The 18,344-nt window shown below is 45.7% G+C and overlaps 1 protein-coding gene across 1 annotated transcript; it reads left to right on the top strand.

Moving 5' to 3' along the window:
• Positions 1-16: 16 nt before the first annotated feature.
• PROKR1 (prokineticin receptor 1) lies at positions 17-14,929 on the top strand. The gene is made up of 3 exons (XM_081595696.1): positions 17-1,194; positions 3,130-3,774; positions 13,950-14,929. Exons 2-3 carry the CDS (start codon positions 3,290-3,292, stop codon positions 14,644-14,646), a joined length of 1,182 nt encoding a protein of 393 aa, XP_081451822.1. The 5' UTR covers positions 17-1,194; positions 3,130-3,289; the 3' UTR covers positions 14,647-14,929.
• Positions 14,930-18,344: the final 3,415 nt, after the last annotated feature.

Raw genomic sequence — 18,344 nt, 5'->3', positions numbered from 1 at the left:
GAACATTCATATGCAAGTATTTGAGTCCCGGCTTTGGATATTTTTGGAAGTGGAATTGCTGGATCATAAGGTAATTTTATAGGGCTTCCCTTGTGGCTCAGCTGGTAAAGAATCTGCCCGCAATGTGGGAGACCGGGTTCGATACCTCGGTTAGGAAGATCCCCTGGAGAAGGGAAAGGCTCCCCAAGGTAATTTTATATTTAAGTTCTTGAGAAATTTGTAGACTTTTGAAGGAGATCCGTGCTCTGTAAGTTAGCTCTGAGCATCCTAGCCTTTTGAACACGTATCCCTGGGTAGATGTGTGGATGGGTGGATGGGTAGGTGGGGGGCTCCTCTCTCTCCAGCATCCACACCGCTGCCCTCCCCCAACTTCCTTGCTTTCCGGAAAGCAGTTCTCTGAGCCTCTAACACCGGGGTCAAACGACTGAAATGAAGCTGACCCCCGCGTCCAGTTGGGCTTGCCCGGGGGAGCGACGTTTGAGTCGCTCCCAGTGTATCCTGCGAGGGCGGTGTGGGCAGAAGGGGAGGCTCCTCCCGGCTCTTTGAAATCTCGCCGGCTCATCAGCCCGACCGCCCACTCTGGCGGTGGCTCCGGGGCAGACCAGGTGAGCGGCCTGGGGCCCCGAGCCCCGGGGACTGCGGGGTGGGTACCTCGGAGTCGGCGCTGAGCCCGGCTCCCAGCGCCGCCGCCCTTGTTCCCGCCCCGGGCGGTCGTGCCGGAGCCCGAGCCCAGGGAACGCGCGCTCCCTGAGGCGTGTCCTCGCCTCCAGCTTCGCCTTTGCGTCCCCGACACTCTGGCCGTGGGGCGACTCCCGAGTCTCCAGTCGCGCGCGGGCCTGGGCGCCCCGACGTGGCCCCGCCTGGAGCCCAGACCTCCCAGCCTCGGTGTTTCCCGGAGCCTAGCGGATCCGGCGGAGCAAGCCTCCCAGAGCCGGCCACCCGGGCCCTGGGCTCCCTGCTGCCCCCGGGGCGGGGACAGAGAGTGCCGGGCGGGGGGTGGCCTCGCCGCGGAGCCGCGGTCCTCTGATCTGCGGCGGCAACAGCGCAACTCCTGACGAGCCCAGCCGGGAGAAAGCCCCGAGCGGGGACCGTGCTCTTCCTGCGGGCTTCTGGGAGCAGCGGCTCGTGTCCTCCGACCCGGGCTAAAGAACCCAGGACCTCGTCTGCCTGGCTCGGGGCTCCGGGATAAATCAGGTACAGAGCGCGCCCTCCGGAGCGATGCTCCAAGGACTCCAAGCGGCACTGGCCGCCGGGGCGCGGGGGTTTTTGAGTGGGAAGGGGGCTTTCCAAGAGACTCCCACTCGTGCTCATTTCTTCACGGGAGCCGGGCTGCCGGCTCCTTCTGTCCTTAGGCATAGCCTCTGAGGCTCCGGAGGACAAAGTTGCGAGCCGGAGACGGCTTACCAGTCGGGGCTTCGAAGGGAGGCTTCCAGAGATGGGAGGGGTCTGGCCAGGGGGTGGGTGGCGAGCGCTAAACGCTGGGGCTCCAGAGGTCACCGGTGACAGTGGGGTTCCTCCCGGGGAGGTGGGAATAAAGGAGAAAGAAAAGATCTCTGGACAATTTCTCCCCAAATCCCAAAGCTCCTAACACCCGGTCCCCCCAAGAAGTTTTTATGCTCTTTGTTTTAAAAACTTGACTCTGAGTCTTCCAGATAGCAAGCTTGCAGGGCCTTTTCCAGAGGTGCCCTGACTTGGAAACACACAGGGCCCTGCAGGGACAAGGACTGTCCCACCCTGACTGGGTCCTTCCTGCCTGGGTGGCAAGCCCGACACCCTCTACGGTTTAGGCTCTGGATTCTGCTTCTTAAATCTGACAGGGGCAAAGGGCAGGGCCTGAGAGGGGCAGAACTGATGCTCAGAAGAGGAAAAAACTATCTGAGGAAAATAGAGGTGAAGAGTTGGGGGAGAGATGGAACTGGGGCCGAGCCTTCCTGGGGTGCAGAGGCACTTTAGTTCTACCCCCAAAGGCAGGCTCCAGGCATGTCACTTTTGAGGGATGTGGACAGCAAGCTCTCCTGGGGAGCCTTGGAGTCTTCCTTGTGTCTCCCTGTCCCAGGAACCTCAGACTTCCTCATTTCCCCTCCCTCTCCAGATTTCCTGCCCTCCAGACTCCAGCCTTCTTATTCTATCCCAGCAACCTGGTCTGATGCTTGCAGACTGTGGGATGGACTGGGTCTGCAGGGAGAGTGCAGGGGACATGCGGACTCGGGCTCGCTCTTGGTTCTCTGTCCCTATCAGTGCAGCCGACCACCCCTCCTGATATCCCAGCCCCAGCATCTGGGTCAGGTGGACCCTCCTCTTCCTTGCAGCTGATCGAGGAGGCTTGGGTCCTCACTAGTAATTCCTTGCAGTCCTAGGGTGTAACATCCTCCCTCTCCACAGAGCTCAGTGCTTTACAGACATCATTGATCTCTTGCCTGGAGGGTGCTTAAGCTCTTAATCTCAGGACACACCACCATCCCAGGAAGGACTTTGCTCCGGTGTCCCTTTTCTAAGTCACTCAGTGATTAGGCTGGGAATTCACCCTGCAGCCCCTGTCTGGGAACAGGCCTTGGTAAACGCTGTGTGTGGCTTCTAGGGTCTCAGCTGCCTTGGATGTAGGAATAGGAAACCCAGTGAGGAGAGGGACAGGCAGCTGCTACATAGGCTCTATGATTTTAGAGCAGTGTTTTGCCAGAAGGAGGGAGACTAGCTCACGGAGAGCAGTCAGGTTTGTCTCAAAACCTTGCTTCTTCAATGGGATTCAGAACAATTTCTTTTAAGCCACAGAATGGGACAATTTCACAAGGACATAGTTCAGGCTGTCGAGACAAGGAATGGGGTTTGGAGCAGGTCACTTTAGTTCTCTTCAGCCTCCTCACGCTCCTTACTTTGGCCCCGGAGAAAAAGTGCAACATTCAGAATCTTTAGTGGAATGGAAATAAACTGAGTTGGCGCCTGTTTGTCTCTATAGCAATCTAACCTTACCTAAAACAGTGGGTATGTGGTTTGCATTCCTTTGTTTTCTTCCCCTGGTTCCTTCATTTCTACTCCAACCCAGTGTTCACTCTGGGCAGGTGGCTAATGGGCCAGCTTAGGTTACAGGATGGTTTTAAATTTGGCCTGGTTTGTGTGTAATGTCTTTCAAAGGCTTAGGATGAAGCTTGGATTCTGGACCCCAAGGATGTTTGCAGGGAAACACTGACTCGTGAAGGAAAAGCTGAGTCTTGGCAGCAAGGGGAGACCTCAGCCTAGCAACGTCACCCCAGAGGAATTCCCAAGAGTGTGGCTCAAGGCTTCAACCGGCCAGATGGAGATCACCATGGGGGTCATGGATGAGAATGCCACCAATATGTCAACCAACTATTTCCCTCTGCTTGACCCCCTCGGATCCCAAGGTGCTTCTTTCCCCTTCAACTTCAGCTATGGTGACTATGATATGCCCTTGGATGAAGATGAGGATGTGACCAATTCCCAGACCTTCTTTGCTGCCAAGATTGTCATTGGCATGGCGCTGGTGGGTATCATGCTGGTCTGTGGTATTGGCAACTTCATCTTCATCGCTGCCCTAGCCCGCTACAAGAAACTACGCAACCTCACCAATCTGCTCATCGCCAACCTGGCCATCTCTGATTTCCTGGTGGCCATTGTCTGCTGCCCCTTCGAAATGGACTACTACGTGGTACGCCAGCTCTCCTGGGAGCATGGCCACGTGCTGTGTGCCTCTGTCAACTACCTGCGCACGGTCTCTCTCTACGTCTCCACCAACGCCCTGCTGGCCATCGCCATTGACAGGTGAGTGGGGGTGGGGACAACCAAGGAAGGGCAGTTGTGATTGATGAGAGGTATCTATAGTCACCAGAACTGTGGATGCATGGAGGGGCCAAAGGTGGCCCATTTAGTGAAAGTGAGAATTCTAGTTTTCTAGCTGTAAGGAGTCAGGAGGTAGTAGAGGCCCCTAGAGTTGAGTAGCCAGAAGGCTTCTGATCTCTCTGCTATGGACTTAACTGCTAGGTGTTGTATCTGTCCAAGGCCTGGAGGTAGACAGCCACCAGGAGGTGTGGAAGGAGAAGTTTAAGTTGCAGGCAGTTACCTCCTGAGTCAACTTGGTAATCTTGAAGGAGGTTTCTATCTCATCAAGACCTACTATACTAAACATGACACCCTACTAATACCAGTTGACTTTTTAATAGTTATTATTATTTAAAAATTTTTAATTTTGTATTAGAGTGTAGTAGATTAGGGCTTCCCTGGTGGCTCAGATGGAAAGAATCTGCCTGCAATGTGGGAGACCTGGGTTCGATCACTGGGTTGGGAAGATCCCCTAGAGAAGGGCATGGCAACCCGCTCCAGTATTCTTGCCTGGAGAATTCCATGGACAGAGGAGCCTGGCTTCAGTCCATAGGGTCGCAGAGACTCCGGCATGACTGAGCAACTAACACTACTACTACGACTATAGTAGATTAACAGTGTTAACACTGGTTGATTTTAAAGAAGGTTGAGGAATTTGTTTTGAAAAAACAAACAAACAAAACAAGCCAAAACAAAGCATATGCTTACTTTTTTTGTTTTTGTTGCAATAATCAGTTTGCTCCTTTTCATCCATTAGCGTGCGGCAGTACAGCAGAGCTGATTCTAGTGAAGGTAAATAAAATCAGTATGAGCAGCCTATGCCAATCTTATATCTTCAGGCTTTTCATTTAGTATAGTCACCTGTGCTAATGGGCCAGAGTGGTTTTTGTTCCCTTGGGACAGTCTTTGAAGGCTCCTCGGCCCAAAGTTGAACCCTTGTTACAAAACACCGTGTTGCAGTGTAGAGACAGTTACCCTGAGGGTCTGACTGGGCCTCTGTGTACTTGAATCTGAACAGTCTGTCTCTCCCTCTTAACCCAGAGGGCCTGAAGCACAGATGCTCTCTGTGTCCCATGGCCCGAGGGCTCTGGTGGCATCTGGCCCACTCCTTGCAATAAGGACACCCCGGGATTGAGAGGGGGTTGAGAAGGAGCCTGGCTTTAAAACCTAGAAGCATGTCAGAGGGTTAGCATATTAATCAGCCCTTTGTCTGTCATCTGTAGAAGGTGTTCAGAAGTGTCATACCTGAAGACGGCTTGGCTGAGGTCTTCAACGTGAGCCATGGAGCCCCATGGCATTCTGTCCACCCATGAACAGACCCTAAGTGAATATGTGGAAGGAGCAGGAGGGGGACAGTCAAGCAGAGTACCTGCTTCCCAAGTCCTCCTCATAGCTGTTGAGGAAGATTTCCGGGGACCTTGTCTCTGAACTTTTCTGAAAGTGGAAGCTGCACCATCTCTTTTAGCACATGAGCAGGACAAAATATATGGGGTCATTTCCTGAAGTTTCGCTCTAGTAGGACATCTTTTCACAGAGGGTGCTCCTAGCCACTGCAAGGGGGTAGGTAGTTGCCTGCTGTGGGGTGGGCCCCTGCTGCCTGTGTGAGACCCATTTTACCAGGGAGGGCCCTACTGGTGGAAAGGGGTAACACTGAAGGAAGAAGCAGCTTCAAGGGGAATGGAAGCCAGGGTAAAATCAGGACATCGGGCTATTTTGAACATGTAAGATAACATTATCTATTATTATGTCAATCAACTCACCTCCATCTACCAAACTCTTTCAAATTCATATTCAGCTTTCATATGAAACTCAGCTTGTCTGAAACAGTGCAGGCATTTCTCTTGTCGTGGGGGTTTTCATTGGGAGCACGCTTTGCATCTTGGGGGCTGCTCTTGTTTAGAGCAGTGTTGTCATTGGAAACTTGGGGCTCAGACCCTGGAGGAAACAGTGCTTCCTGCACAGGACCATCCAGTGGCCTTGGCTGACTGACCGCTCCAGCGTGTTAAGTTCACTTAGTGATGATTGTGATCTTTGCTTCAAGTTATTTAGATTTTTATGTGTTTTTCACACGTCAAATTTCAGTTTCACGAATAGATTCTTGTTCGGCCTCATGTGTTCAGGATTGGATCAGTGATTTTCAGGTTTGATTTTGTTGTTGGGATCTAGTTTTTCTCTTGATATAACAAATATGCCCACAGTTATAAAAATATCTTTGATTTTATAAATTTCTGTAGGAATAGTATGGGCAGTTAGTCTGTTGTTCAGTCACATCCAACTCTTTGTGATCCCGTGGACTCTAGCCTGCCAAGCTCCTCTGTCCGAGGAATTCTCCAGGAAAGAATACTGGAGTGGGTTGCCATTTCCTTCTCCAGGGGATCTTCCCAAAGCAGGGATCCAACTGGGCTCTCCCACATTGCAGGCAGATTCTTTATCTTCTGAGCCACCAGGAATCCCAAGCAGTTAGTCTGCCTGGGTTTAAACTCCTACTGCACTGTCTATTGGCTTCAGGGTTTTGTTATTTGACCCCTCTCTGCTTCAGTTTTCTCATATATAAAATGAGAATGATAAGAAAACCTAATGTACTGGATTGCTTTAAGGAGAACATGAAATAACACATGTAATTCTTTAGAACAATGCTTAAAGCAGAGTAAGTACTAAATAGACAGCGGATGTTATAATATGTAAATTACCCTTTAAAGGAACAGTAATAACAAAACCAGATAAACTATGACATTTCTGATTGGCTAGCCTCTTTGCTTTCATCACAGTGGTTGTTTTATGATTTGATTAAAGAAAAAATACTACAAAGTTTCTAAGAAATACAGCTCTCAAGCTATAGTAGAACAAAACTACTTATCTTCTACCTGTTCTCTGTCTCTACTATTGGTTCCATGGTTCTCCCAGGCATCTAACCTGGCAAATCCCTTTTGTCCTTGTTGCTTTCTCCCTTTCTCCACCATTCATTTTATTCCCAGGGCCTGACAATACCTCCCACCCACAGGCCCCGCTCCCACCTCCCACTTTTTCAGCAAGGGCTGAATTATCACAGTCTCCTCTTGGTCTTCCTTCCACCAGTGTTTCTCGGCTCTGCCCCTCTGCCAACCCTACTCCCTCACAATCCATCCTAAACATTCATTCATTCACTCACTAGTTCATTCAAACAATGCGTTTTTATAGAGAGCTTTCGATGTGACAAATACTATTACCAACACTGGTGAAATGATGGTGAATAAGCAAAAAAAACTCCTTGCACTCATGGAGCTTGATGGAGAGAGACCAGTCAGACAAGCAAAGAAGGAAGGTAATTTCAGAACATCAGAAATACTCTGAGTAAAAGCAAAAATATACATACCCTATAATGCAAAAGAATCCAAAAAACAAGTACATGTAGGCATAACTGAATCACTTTGCTATACACCTGAACCTAACGCAACATTGTACATTAAGTGTTCTTCAATAAGACAGACAGACACACAAGCAAACACCAAGAGTGACGGAGCGTGGGAGATGCTCTAGGTGGGAGTCAGGAAAAGTGTCTCAGAAGAGATGTTGAAACAGATCTCTGAATGATGGAGGGAAAAAAACTGGCCTTGTAAAGATTGGGAAAGAGTACTCCAGACACAGGGTGCAAAGGCCTCAAGATGGGAGCAAAATTGAAGGTTGTAGGAATAGTGAGAAGGGCCCTGTAGACTAAGGGAAGAAAACAAGACTACAGCCAAATTAATCTTCTGCCTCATACACCCCTCCGTCTCTTGCTTGAAAGACCTCTAACACCACCATTGTCTACAGAACATGGCTAGAATCTTTTCATCTGCTTTTCCAACATCTTATTGTTGAGCTCCAGACTGCCTGCCAGTCTCATGCTGGGTAAACACATTGATGTCCTGTTTTCCAAAAACAGGTTGCAATTTTTTTGAGAACTGTCACCATGGCCTATTACATTTCTGTTCATCCAAGGCTAGGTACTTGTCAAGGGTGAAGTTTTATTAAGATTCTAAGTGCCCAGAATTCACAGTCAGCAAAAGGTTATGAAAGAAGTGAGACATGATCCCTGTTCTTGGGACGTTTGTCATCCAGGGTGCAGGGAGGGGTGAGAACTAATGAGGAAGAGTTAGAGGGGAAGTAAAGCGTCAGTTTGAAATGAAATTTGGAAAAGGGAAAGATCATCCGATACCGGAAGAGTCAAAGGAGGCCTCATGCAGGAGACAAATTTTTAACTTGGCTTCAACCAGTGACTATCAGTAAAGAAGAAGAAAGGATTTCCAAGAGGGTAGAATGGTGTTTGCAAAAGCTGAGAGGTGAGAATGTTTGAGGTGAGGGTGTGATCCGGGGAGGACAGGAGGTGTGGGGACAGAGCAAAGAATGTAAGAGAGTAGACATCAGAAAGAACAGGAGCCTGCTCTAAAAAATAAACAAATGGGACCTAGTTAAACTTAACAGCTTTTGTACAAAGGAGGAAACTATAAGCAAGGTGACAAAACAATCCTCAGAGTGGGAGAGAATAGCAAATGAAATAACTGACAAAGAACTAATTTCCAAAATGAAACAACTGACAAAGAACTAATTTCCAAAATATACAAGCATATGAAGCTCATGAAGCTCAATACCAGAAAAGCAAACAACCCAACCCAAAAATGGGCAGAAGACTTAGACATTTCTCCAAAGAAGGCATAGGCATACAGATGGCTAATAAACACATGAAAAGATGCTCAACATCGCTCATTATTAGAGAAATGCAAGTCAAAAGTGCAGTGAGGTATCATCTCACACCCATCAGAATGGCTATCATCAAAAAATCTACAAACAATAAATGCTGGAGAGGGTGTGGAGAAAAAGGAACCCTCTTATGCTGTTGGTGGGAATGCAAATTGAAACAGACTGGAGATTCCTTAAAATGTTAGGAATAAAACTACCATACAACCCAACAATCCCACTACTGGGCATATACCCTGAGGAAACCATAACTGAAGAATACACATGTACCCCAATGTTCACTGCAACACTATTTACAATAGCTAGGACATGGAAGCACTCTGGATGTCCATTGACAGATGAATGGATAAAGAAATTATACATATACACAATGGAGTATTGCTCAGCTATTAAAAGGAATGCATTTGAGTCAGTTCTAATGAGGTGAATGAACCTAGAGCCTATTATAGAAAGTGAAGTAAGTCAGAAAGAGAAAGACAAATACTCTATATTAATTCATATATATGGAATCTAGAAAGATGGTACTGATGAACCTATCTACAGGGAAGCAGTGGAGATGCAGACATAGAGAACAGACTTTTAGACACAGTGTGGGAGAGAGAAGGTGGGATGATTTGAGAGAGTAGCATTGAAACATTATATATTACCATATGTAAAGTAGATAGCCAGTGGGAATTTGTTGTATGATACAGGGAACCCAAAGCTGGTGCTCTGGGACAACCTAGAGAGGTGGGATGGGGAGGGAAGTGGGAAGGAGGTTTAAGAGGGAGGGGACATATGTATACCTATGGCTGATTCATGTTGACATACGGCAGAAACCATCACAATATTGTAAAGTAATTATCCTCCAATTAAAAATTAAATCAAATTATAAAAAAAGTAAGACCTTGCTCTACAGGGTCACAAAATCTGGGCACAGGGAGTCTGACGTGAGGGTAGCAGGGAACTGAGAAAAACCGTTAGAGCACTCTGTCCCCTAGGTCTGGGTTTCCTCTTTGATGTGGAAACAGCCACACAATCCTCGGGGTGTATCTTTGGATCTCAGGTGCATAGGGCACTGGAGTCCCTTCTTTTACCTTGAATCTAGGGGGAGCTGACCAGTCAGCTTGCCTGTTGGCAGCTCTTCTCTACTGTCTGGATGAGGCAACTAAGGCAGGAGGAACAGAGCTCAGCTTTAGGAGCACAAATACTTCCTGGTGAGCTTATTGGTTGTTTAAGGAGCAGGTTGTGCATTAGCTGCCCATCCCATGAGCCACCTAGTAGCCACTGTGATCACCATTTCCATGATGAGATCTGGGGCTGAGTCCCAGGGACAGAGAGGGAGCTCCAAGCCTCTTTGCTTAATCACACAACCCACTGCCATCACACAGCTAGTGGCTGGACATTTCTTTGTCTGGCAGCCTTCATTCTTTGTTCTCTGGGAAATGCTGACTCTAAGTGGATCTGAATCTGAGCCATTGTAGTGGTAGACACACTGGTCAAGCCAATGGCATACTCCTAAGCAAAGAAAAGTAGTTGCCAACTATCTAACTCCATTTTGGAACATCTATAGGTAGAAACTGACTCTGATGAAAAGAGAGGGGCTGCTAGGATTTCAGGAAGGATGGATGAAGGGTTGCTTGTTCTGGTTGGAAATGGAAAGAACAAATGGAGTACTGGAACCCACTGAATTTGGAACAAGATATGGATGGATCTGCATCATAGTTCTGTCAATTACTAGCTGCATGGCTTTTGACAGTTATTTAACTTCTTCACATCTCAGTTTGCTCACTGTAAGATGGGCATCTTTGCTTCCTTAGCAATAGGGTTGGGGATATCTAACGAGAAAGTAGGTTTGAAAACACTCTGTAAATTGTAAGCTGCTTTACAAACTTAAGCAAGTATTACTAATAATATGCCTCCCTGGTGGCTCATATAGTAAAGAATCTGCCTGCAATGCAGGAGACCTGGGTTCAATCCCTGGGTTGGGAAGATCCCCTGGAGAAGGGAATGGAAACCCACTCCAGCATTCTTGCCTGGAGAATCCCATGGACAGAGGGGCCTGGTGGGCTACAGTTCATGGGGTCACAAAGAGTCAGACACGACTGAGTGACTTTTACTTACTAATAATGGAGTTCAGAGCATAGCATAGCCAAGGCTGGCAGCTATCCTTGAAACAGTTTTCTGCAATTTGCTTATTGGTAAATATATTTGGAAGGCCTCTTGCATACCTTCTGGTGCTAACTTTGGGGATGGAGGTGGGGTGATGTCAGGATGAACTGATGGGCAGTCACAGATTACCCTGAAGATTAGTGTTGATGCAAAAATGAATAAATCCAACAAAATAGAGCCAAGTAGCAGAGAACTTGCAAATGCAGGATTTGCCAGTAACAGGTGAAAGAAAATTGCTTGCTATACAAAATAGCTCTGAAAAATACATTTTAGGATACTAACAATTTCTTGCATATTAACAGTCTATTGTTTATATGCAGTGTCATTTTGGAGCCTCACAGTATTTCTGTGAGCTTGGAAAGGCAGTTGATATTCCCATGTCACAGATGAGGAAATTGAGTCCACAGGGCTAAGAAAATGACAAATTCACATAGTTAAGTTTGTGGCAAAGCTGGGATTAGATTCTTAATATTCTCATTCCTGGATCAGTATTCTCTCTTACATCATCATTGAAAAAACACTCTGAGTTCAAAACATCATAAAGACTTAGGAAATTACTAGTGGGAAAAGAAGGAATAGAATTGTATAGTGTAAGTTCAGATAGCAAGCAAGTATGAATACAGAAACATTCTTTGACAGAGTAATCAGCAGAACACGGTAGGGTATATAAGGGAGAGAGATGATGAGAAAAAAAGCTCTGAACTCTTAGTTTTCGTTATGACTCAGAACAGATTGGATGCCCTCCTTACAGCAGAAGCGATGTGGTCTTCAGGGAGGTCCACTGCGTGCATTGACAAAGGCACTGCCAACACGCTGCAGGCATTCCCATTTCACCCTCAGCATCCAGCCTGGGAGACTGGCGAGCACCAGGGTTTGTTGCTGGTGGTAGAGCTTGTCAAGCAGTCAGCTGGGTGGCCAGGGTGAACCCAACCCATCCAACTTCATCTAACATCTGGAAGAGAGCAGAAGTCTTGTGCCAGCGAACTCTCCAAGTGACACTCAGCAGGGTTGGCTGTCTGTGTTATGGGACGGACAGAAACAGCAGAAATATGATATGAAAAAAAAAAAGAATGAACCTCCTCTTCCAATTAGAATCCCAAGTAAGAGGACCTCAAGGGGATCAGTTGCAAAGAAAACAGAATTGTTTAGCTTTCTTCAGGCCCCTGTCATGTTTGCCCTTGGTTTTACCAGGAATAAGCTGTAGACACGTGAGGATATGTTTATTTCCAGTGTTGATTAGTCATTCCCTCCCACTTCACTTTCCATCTTTCTCCTTCTCCTGCTTCTACCCCCTGCCAGACAGAATGTCTTCCAGGAAATCAGAGCTGTCTGCCTAAGTGTGTGCACTCTCTCTGGGAAGGACGCTTTCATACTGCACGAATGACTCACATCCCTCAGAAAATGCTCTCTCTTCTTTCCTGGACAACTGTGGTAACAGCAGTGTGGTTTAGGGGGAAAGGACAAAAGCAATATCTTTTACTGTCTGTTGCTTTGTGGTTCAAAAAACATGTTCATGTATATTCTCAATTGATTTTCACATCAACCATGTGAGATAGGGTTAAATGTTTTCTATTGAGAGTACTATGGTATATGACCTTGAGAAAGTCAGTCATTTCTCACTAAGCTGCACTTTCCAGCCTGAAAAATAAGATAAATGGTCACATGCTTTTCTTTCACCTTTGCATGTAGAGCAATGTTTTTAATGTTTTTAAAAGTATGGAATGAAAGCAAAACCTTGCCCACTGTTTCTATCAGAAAGGGCAAATTCTCCCAACAAGTCTTCGGAATTATCAGTTCAGTTCAGTCACTCAGTCGTGTCCAACTCTTTGCGACCCCATGAACTGCAGCATGCCAGGCCTCCCTGTCTATCACCAACTCCCGGAGTCTACCCAAACCCATGTCCATTGAGTCGGTGATGTCATCCAACCATCTCATCCTCTGTCGTCCTCTTCTCCTCCTGCCCTCAATCTTTCCCAGCATCAGGGTCTTTTCAAATGAGTCAGCTCTTCGCATGAGGTGGCCAAAGTATTGGAGTTTCAGCTTCAACATCAGTCCTTCCAATGAACACCCAGGACTGATCTCCTTTAGGATGGACTGGTTGGATCTCTTTGCAGTCCAAGGGACTCTCAAGAGTCTTCTCCAATACCACAGTTCAAAAGCATCACCAAGTCCTATTAACTGTGGGGTAATTAGGATGAGTGTCCCTGAAAACTGCATGGACCTGGGAATAGTGCCAGGCTAGAAATCGATAGGAGATGTTATTACTACATTTAATAATAATAGTTACCATTTATTGAATATATACCATGTTTAAAACTGTGCCAGAAATTGTGTCTATACTGGCACATTTAATCTTTAAAAACAAACAAGCAAAAACTTTTGCAGATAAGGAAACGGAGATTCAGAGAGTGTAAGTTGCCTGTCCTGGGCATATATATCTGGAGAAAACGCTAATTCAAAAAGATACATGCAGCCCTGTGTTCACAGCCATACTATTCATAATAGCCAAGACATGGAAACAACCTAAATGTCCATTGACAGCTGAATGGGTAAAGAAGATGTGGTACACATATACAATGGAGTATTACTTAGCCATAAAAAATGAAATAATGTCACTTGCAACAAGGATGGACCTAGAGATTATCATACTAAGTGAAGTAAGTCAGAAAGAGAAAGATAAATATCATAAGGTATCACTTGTATGTGGAATATAAGAAGTGAAGTGAAGTGGCTCAGTCATGTCCGACTCTTTGCAACCCCATGGACTGTAACCTACCAGGCTCCTCCATCCATGGAATTTTCCAGGCAAGAATACTGGAGTGGGTTGCCATAAGATATGACCTAAATGAACTTATCTATGAAACAGAAGAGGCTCACAGATATAGAGAACAGATTTGTTTTCGCCAAGGGGCAAGGGGTAGGGGTTGGAGGAGGGATAGATTACCAGTTTGGGATTAGCAGATGCAAACTATTATATATAGAATGGATAAACAGCAAGGTCCTATTTATAGCACAGGGATGTATATTTGCTCTACAGCAGAAATTAACATTGTAAAACAGCTGTCCTTCAATTTAAAAAATTTGCCTGAGGTTATACAGCTAGTAAGATGTGGGGCTGGAGCTGGCATGCAAGTCTGCCTTTCCTGGAAGCCCAGGTACCACAGGTGCCATTTGATTGTGCCTCAGTGTTGCAAAAATAATATCCTCCAGCACTTCCTTACTACACGTTGATACCAACTGTGTCCTTATCCTAGATATCTGGCCATTGTCCACCCGCTGAGACCCCGGATGAAGTATCAAACAGCCACTGGCTTGATTGCCTTGGTATGGGTGGTGTCCATCCTCATTGCCATACCGTCAGCCTACTTCACCACTGAAACGGTCCTCATCATTGTCAAGAGCCAGGAGAAAATCTTCTGTGGCCAGATCTGGCCAGTAGACCAGCAGATCTACTACAAGTCCTACTTCCTCTTCATCTTTGGCGTCGAGTTCGTGGGCCCAGTGGTCACCATGACCCTCTGCTACGCCAGGATCTCCCGGGAGCTCTGGTTCAAGGCCGTCCCTGGCTTCCAGACGGAGCAGATCCGGAAGCGACTGCGCTGTCGCCGGAAGACCGTGCTGGGGCTCGTGTGCATCCTCACAGCGTACGTGCTGTGCTGGGCGCCCTTCTACGGCTTCACCATCGTGCGGGACTTCTTCCCCACGGTGTTTGTGAAGGAGAAACACTATCTCACGGCCTTCTACGTGGTCGAGTGCATTGCCATGAGCAACAGCATGATCAACACCGTGTGCTTCGTGACTGTCAAGAATAACACCATCAAGTACTTCAAGAAGATTATGCTGCTCCACTGGAAGGCTTCTTACAATGGCAGTAAGTCCAGTGGGGACCTCGACCTCAGAACCACGGGGGTGCCTGCCACGGAAGAGGTGGACTGCATCAGGCTGAAATAACTCCAGAACAGGACCTTTGGGCCCCTGACAAAGTGCTTAAGCACACACTATCAACCAAGAACTCTAGGTTTGCTGCATAGGGCAAAAGAAATGGACAAATATGTCAGTGCTGTGTTCAGGGAGCTCAGAATCTCTAAAACTGGTGTGACTACACCATCACCAGTGGCCGACATTGAATGAACATCTAATTTGTGCAAAGTGTAGGCACTGGTGAAATCTATATCTGTTGATGATATTTGATTGGCAGAAAGAAATAGGGATTAAACCAAAAAAAAAAAAAAAATGATGGGACATAGTGTGGAATGATGGGTTTTCCAGAAAGGAGCCTGAGTGGTCACTTAAAACTGTGGTCTATATGTTTTTAGGGTAAGGTTCTCTCTGGATCTCAGCTACTCATCAGACACTGAGATAACCATTCTCTGGGATTGTTCTTAGGTTTGCGTTCACTCCTAATGCTTGCTGACCTGGGCCAAGAATACAAAGCAGGTTCCTGCATCTTTCTGCAATCTTCCCTTCTATCCCTGGTTCTGACTCTCACCCTGGGCACCCAGGAAAGAAAGAAACATACAAATAAGTGGTGGGGGGCCCAACAGTGAGATTCAGAGACTACAGGCTTATTGAGGGTTTGTCCCTCTTTTTAATCCACCTCCTTTGTTTGGTGTTTTGAATTTGGAAATTAGGAACCAGAAGATCTGATCCAGCCTTGGATCTATCACCTATATGGGCCTGGGTAAGGCCTCTCGGAGGCAATGAAGATGATATAATACCTGTGAGGTGACCAATGAGATGACCATGAAGAACCAATGAGATAATATATGGGAAAACTCTTTCAACCATGCAAGTAATCAAGAGTGGACTAATAGCTATGTGTAGTGCCCTGGACAAGGAAAAGCTTGTCATCTTAGCTTATATATCATAGAATCCTCACCATCTCCCCCTTTTGTATTGTTTGTGTGAATTATTCCTTTACCCCTGTTAGCAGTTTTATGTGTGCATTATGTTCCTAATAACAGATTGGTATAATAAGGTGTTGAAATTTGGTGGCAGAATTGTGAAAGGAAATGGTAGATAGGTCTCCAGTCAGAAAATGAGCTCAGGGTTTTCGAAACTTTAGAATCGGAGCATCTTTGTGATTGATCATGGAAGTATCAGTCCTGCCTGTTCCTAGCCAGTGTGAATCTGGGGGATGTGATACTTTTTTCTCAGTCTGGTTTCATCTCGTGGGGGTGTATAGATGTGGAATGGATTTGTCTTCTTATTAAATAATTCTAGAGCAGCACATCTATTGACATAATGCTATTTAAGTGATGTATGTATGGTGTTTCCCCCTCCAAATATAGTCAACTCTTTAGTTTTGGTGGCAAAGTTTTTTTTTTTTTTTAAATAGTTACATATTTGCCTGGAAGACATATTTCAAAAACCTATTTGTTTCTTTTTATTCATCATCCAGCAGCTTTAACCTCTGGTTTAACTAGAATACTCTCAGAGAATGAAAACTAATTAAAATATTAGCCTGAAGCCAATCTGCTTTGGAAGGCAGTTCTATTGCATTCTAAAACTAGGAAAGTTTAATTTTTGAACTGAAAAATAATAAAATGACATAATTTGTTGTCCTTAGGTTCATCTTTTCCATTAGAAGTGTTAAACATGAGTTGACTGTATTAAATGGGAGCTTTTTACATGTGACAATCAAACCTCTTCCTGATTTTCAGCCTAAAATGTAAAATTTTCACTTGTTTGCCTGTCTGTAATATTTCTAGATATTATATCTGTTTGTGATTGTACAATGAATGAAAATGTTAATATCAAGTGAAATAAATAGTCTCTCTCTATATATAATTATTAACCATAGTATTCCTGTAATTTCCTCCCTCCCTCATTCTTTTCCCAGTTACAGTGTATTGGTTTTCTGAGTGAATACTGAATAGATGCTGATTCCATGATCATATGAATTCTGAGAACAATGCTATTTCATGTTCTTTTTGCCTGTGAACTTCTCTCCATCCTAAAGAGACTTATGGAGAAGGCAATGGCACCCCACTCCAGTACTCTTGCCTGGAAACTCCCATGGACAGAGGAGCCTGGTAGGCTGCAGTCCATGGGGTCGTGAAGAGTCGGCCATGACTGAGCGACTTCACTTTCAATTTTCACTCTCATACATTGGAGAAGGAAATGGCAACCCACTCCAATGTTCTTGCCTGGAGAATCCCAGGGACGAGGAGCCTGGTGGGCTGCCGTCTATGGGGTCGCACAGAGTCGAACACGACTGAAGTGACTTAGCAGCAGCAGCAGCAGCAGCAAAGAGACTTAGCTGGTTTATATTTTTTTCCTATAAATCTACTTTGGTAAAACCATAGCACCTGAGTGCCAAGACTGGAAATCTGAGGACCACTTTATGCTGGTTACATAAACTAAGGCTAAATCTTTGAACAGGTTCAGTGTCCACACATGGAAAGTGAGCCAGGAGATGAACCTAGGGTACTACATCTCTTTCAGATTAGCGGCTGAGTCACTGAACTGAGCGGTGGTCTGTCCAGCTGATGGCTTCTCTAAAAACTGGTAGAAAATCCAACAAGGTGGCACTTGTACTTATGTATCTCCTTTCTATTTTCTAAATACTTTCAGTATGCAAAGAGATATGCACATTGTCCCATACAGAAGAATAAAAACATGATTTTATAAAATCAAACCATCTCCATAACCAAAGTAAAAGAGGAGAGCAGGTTTAGAGTAAAACTTTGAGAAGTTTTGCCTAATGAGTATACATTTAAAGAATAATTTCTTAAAGACATTATGAAATGGCAGTCACCATAGCAAGCCCTGAAGCGTGAAACAAGTTCCATGCTCAGTGTGGAAAATAATGCTCAAGAAATTGTAAGATTGCCAGAAAATTGTAAACACACGTCCTGTTTCTTGAAAAATATGATGAATTTTGAAATGTGTCCATGAAGAATGAATCCAGTTCTCCTTCCTAGAGTGTAAGAATATCAAATTCCAATGATTTATTTTGCAGATAATGAAACTGAAGTCCAGAGAGGGGAAGAGAAGTTCAATATCACGCAGCTGGTAACTGTAAGAGCCAGGGTTAGACCCCAAAGCTCCTGAAGCTCAGTCCAGAGTTTTTCTACCACAGCATTCGTGAATGTAGGGAGCATCAATCTTGGAAAGAGAAGGATCATTTCCAAGAACCCTTGAGAGGACTGTTCATCTCCAGCCTGACCTTCTCTGGAGACCCTTAAAGAGTTTAACAGAGACATTCCTGGTTCCTTTGCAAGCCAAGTTTAACTCATCCCACCCCTGGGAACTTTCAGCACAGACATGGAGATCAGGAGGTTTTAGGGAAGAACTCCTAAAAATGTTTATAGCTATTCTTTCTTTAAATGCTTAGTTGGGGGTCCCTAGGAATATAAAAGAAAAATATCAGGCCCCTATCCCTGAGGATAGCTGCCTTGCCCTAGAAAAGCAGAGGAAAGCGATAAAGAAGACTGGCTTAGTCTGGTGTTCAGATGAAGGGCAGGCCTATGTGTTCAGTGGCATCAGAAGTGAAGAAGAGAGGTAAGGAGACTGTGGACAAGGTCAGACTTGAACAGGACAAGTGGGGTGTAGAAAAGCAGAAGGCAAGCACTTTCCGTGGGAAGAAAAACATTACTTTTATCTGCTCCAGGAAACCGAAATTGATCTTTTGCTGGGAGAAAAGG

This window comes from Giraffa tippelskirchi, chromosome 4 (assembly GCF_054371585.1).
Source record: "Giraffa tippelskirchi isolate mGirTip1 chromosome 4, T2T-mGirTip1v1.2.pri, whole genome shotgun sequence".
Lineage (NCBI taxonomy): Eukaryota > Metazoa > Chordata > Mammalia > Artiodactyla > Giraffidae > Giraffa > Giraffa tippelskirchi.
The sequence above is the reverse complement of the archived record's forward strand: the minus strand, read 5'-3'. Positions and strand labels throughout refer to the sequence as shown.

Bases quoted from the DNA above. Each gene is read 5' to 3' on its own strand.
- PROKR1 (XM_081595696.1), top strand. From the start codon at position 3,290: ATGGAGATCACCATGGGGGTCATGGATGAGAATGCCACCAATATGTCA. The intron at 3,775-13,949 runs GTGAGTGGGGGT...TCCTTATCCTAG, and splicing joins CTGGCCATCGCCATTGACAG to ATATCTGGCCATTGTCCACC.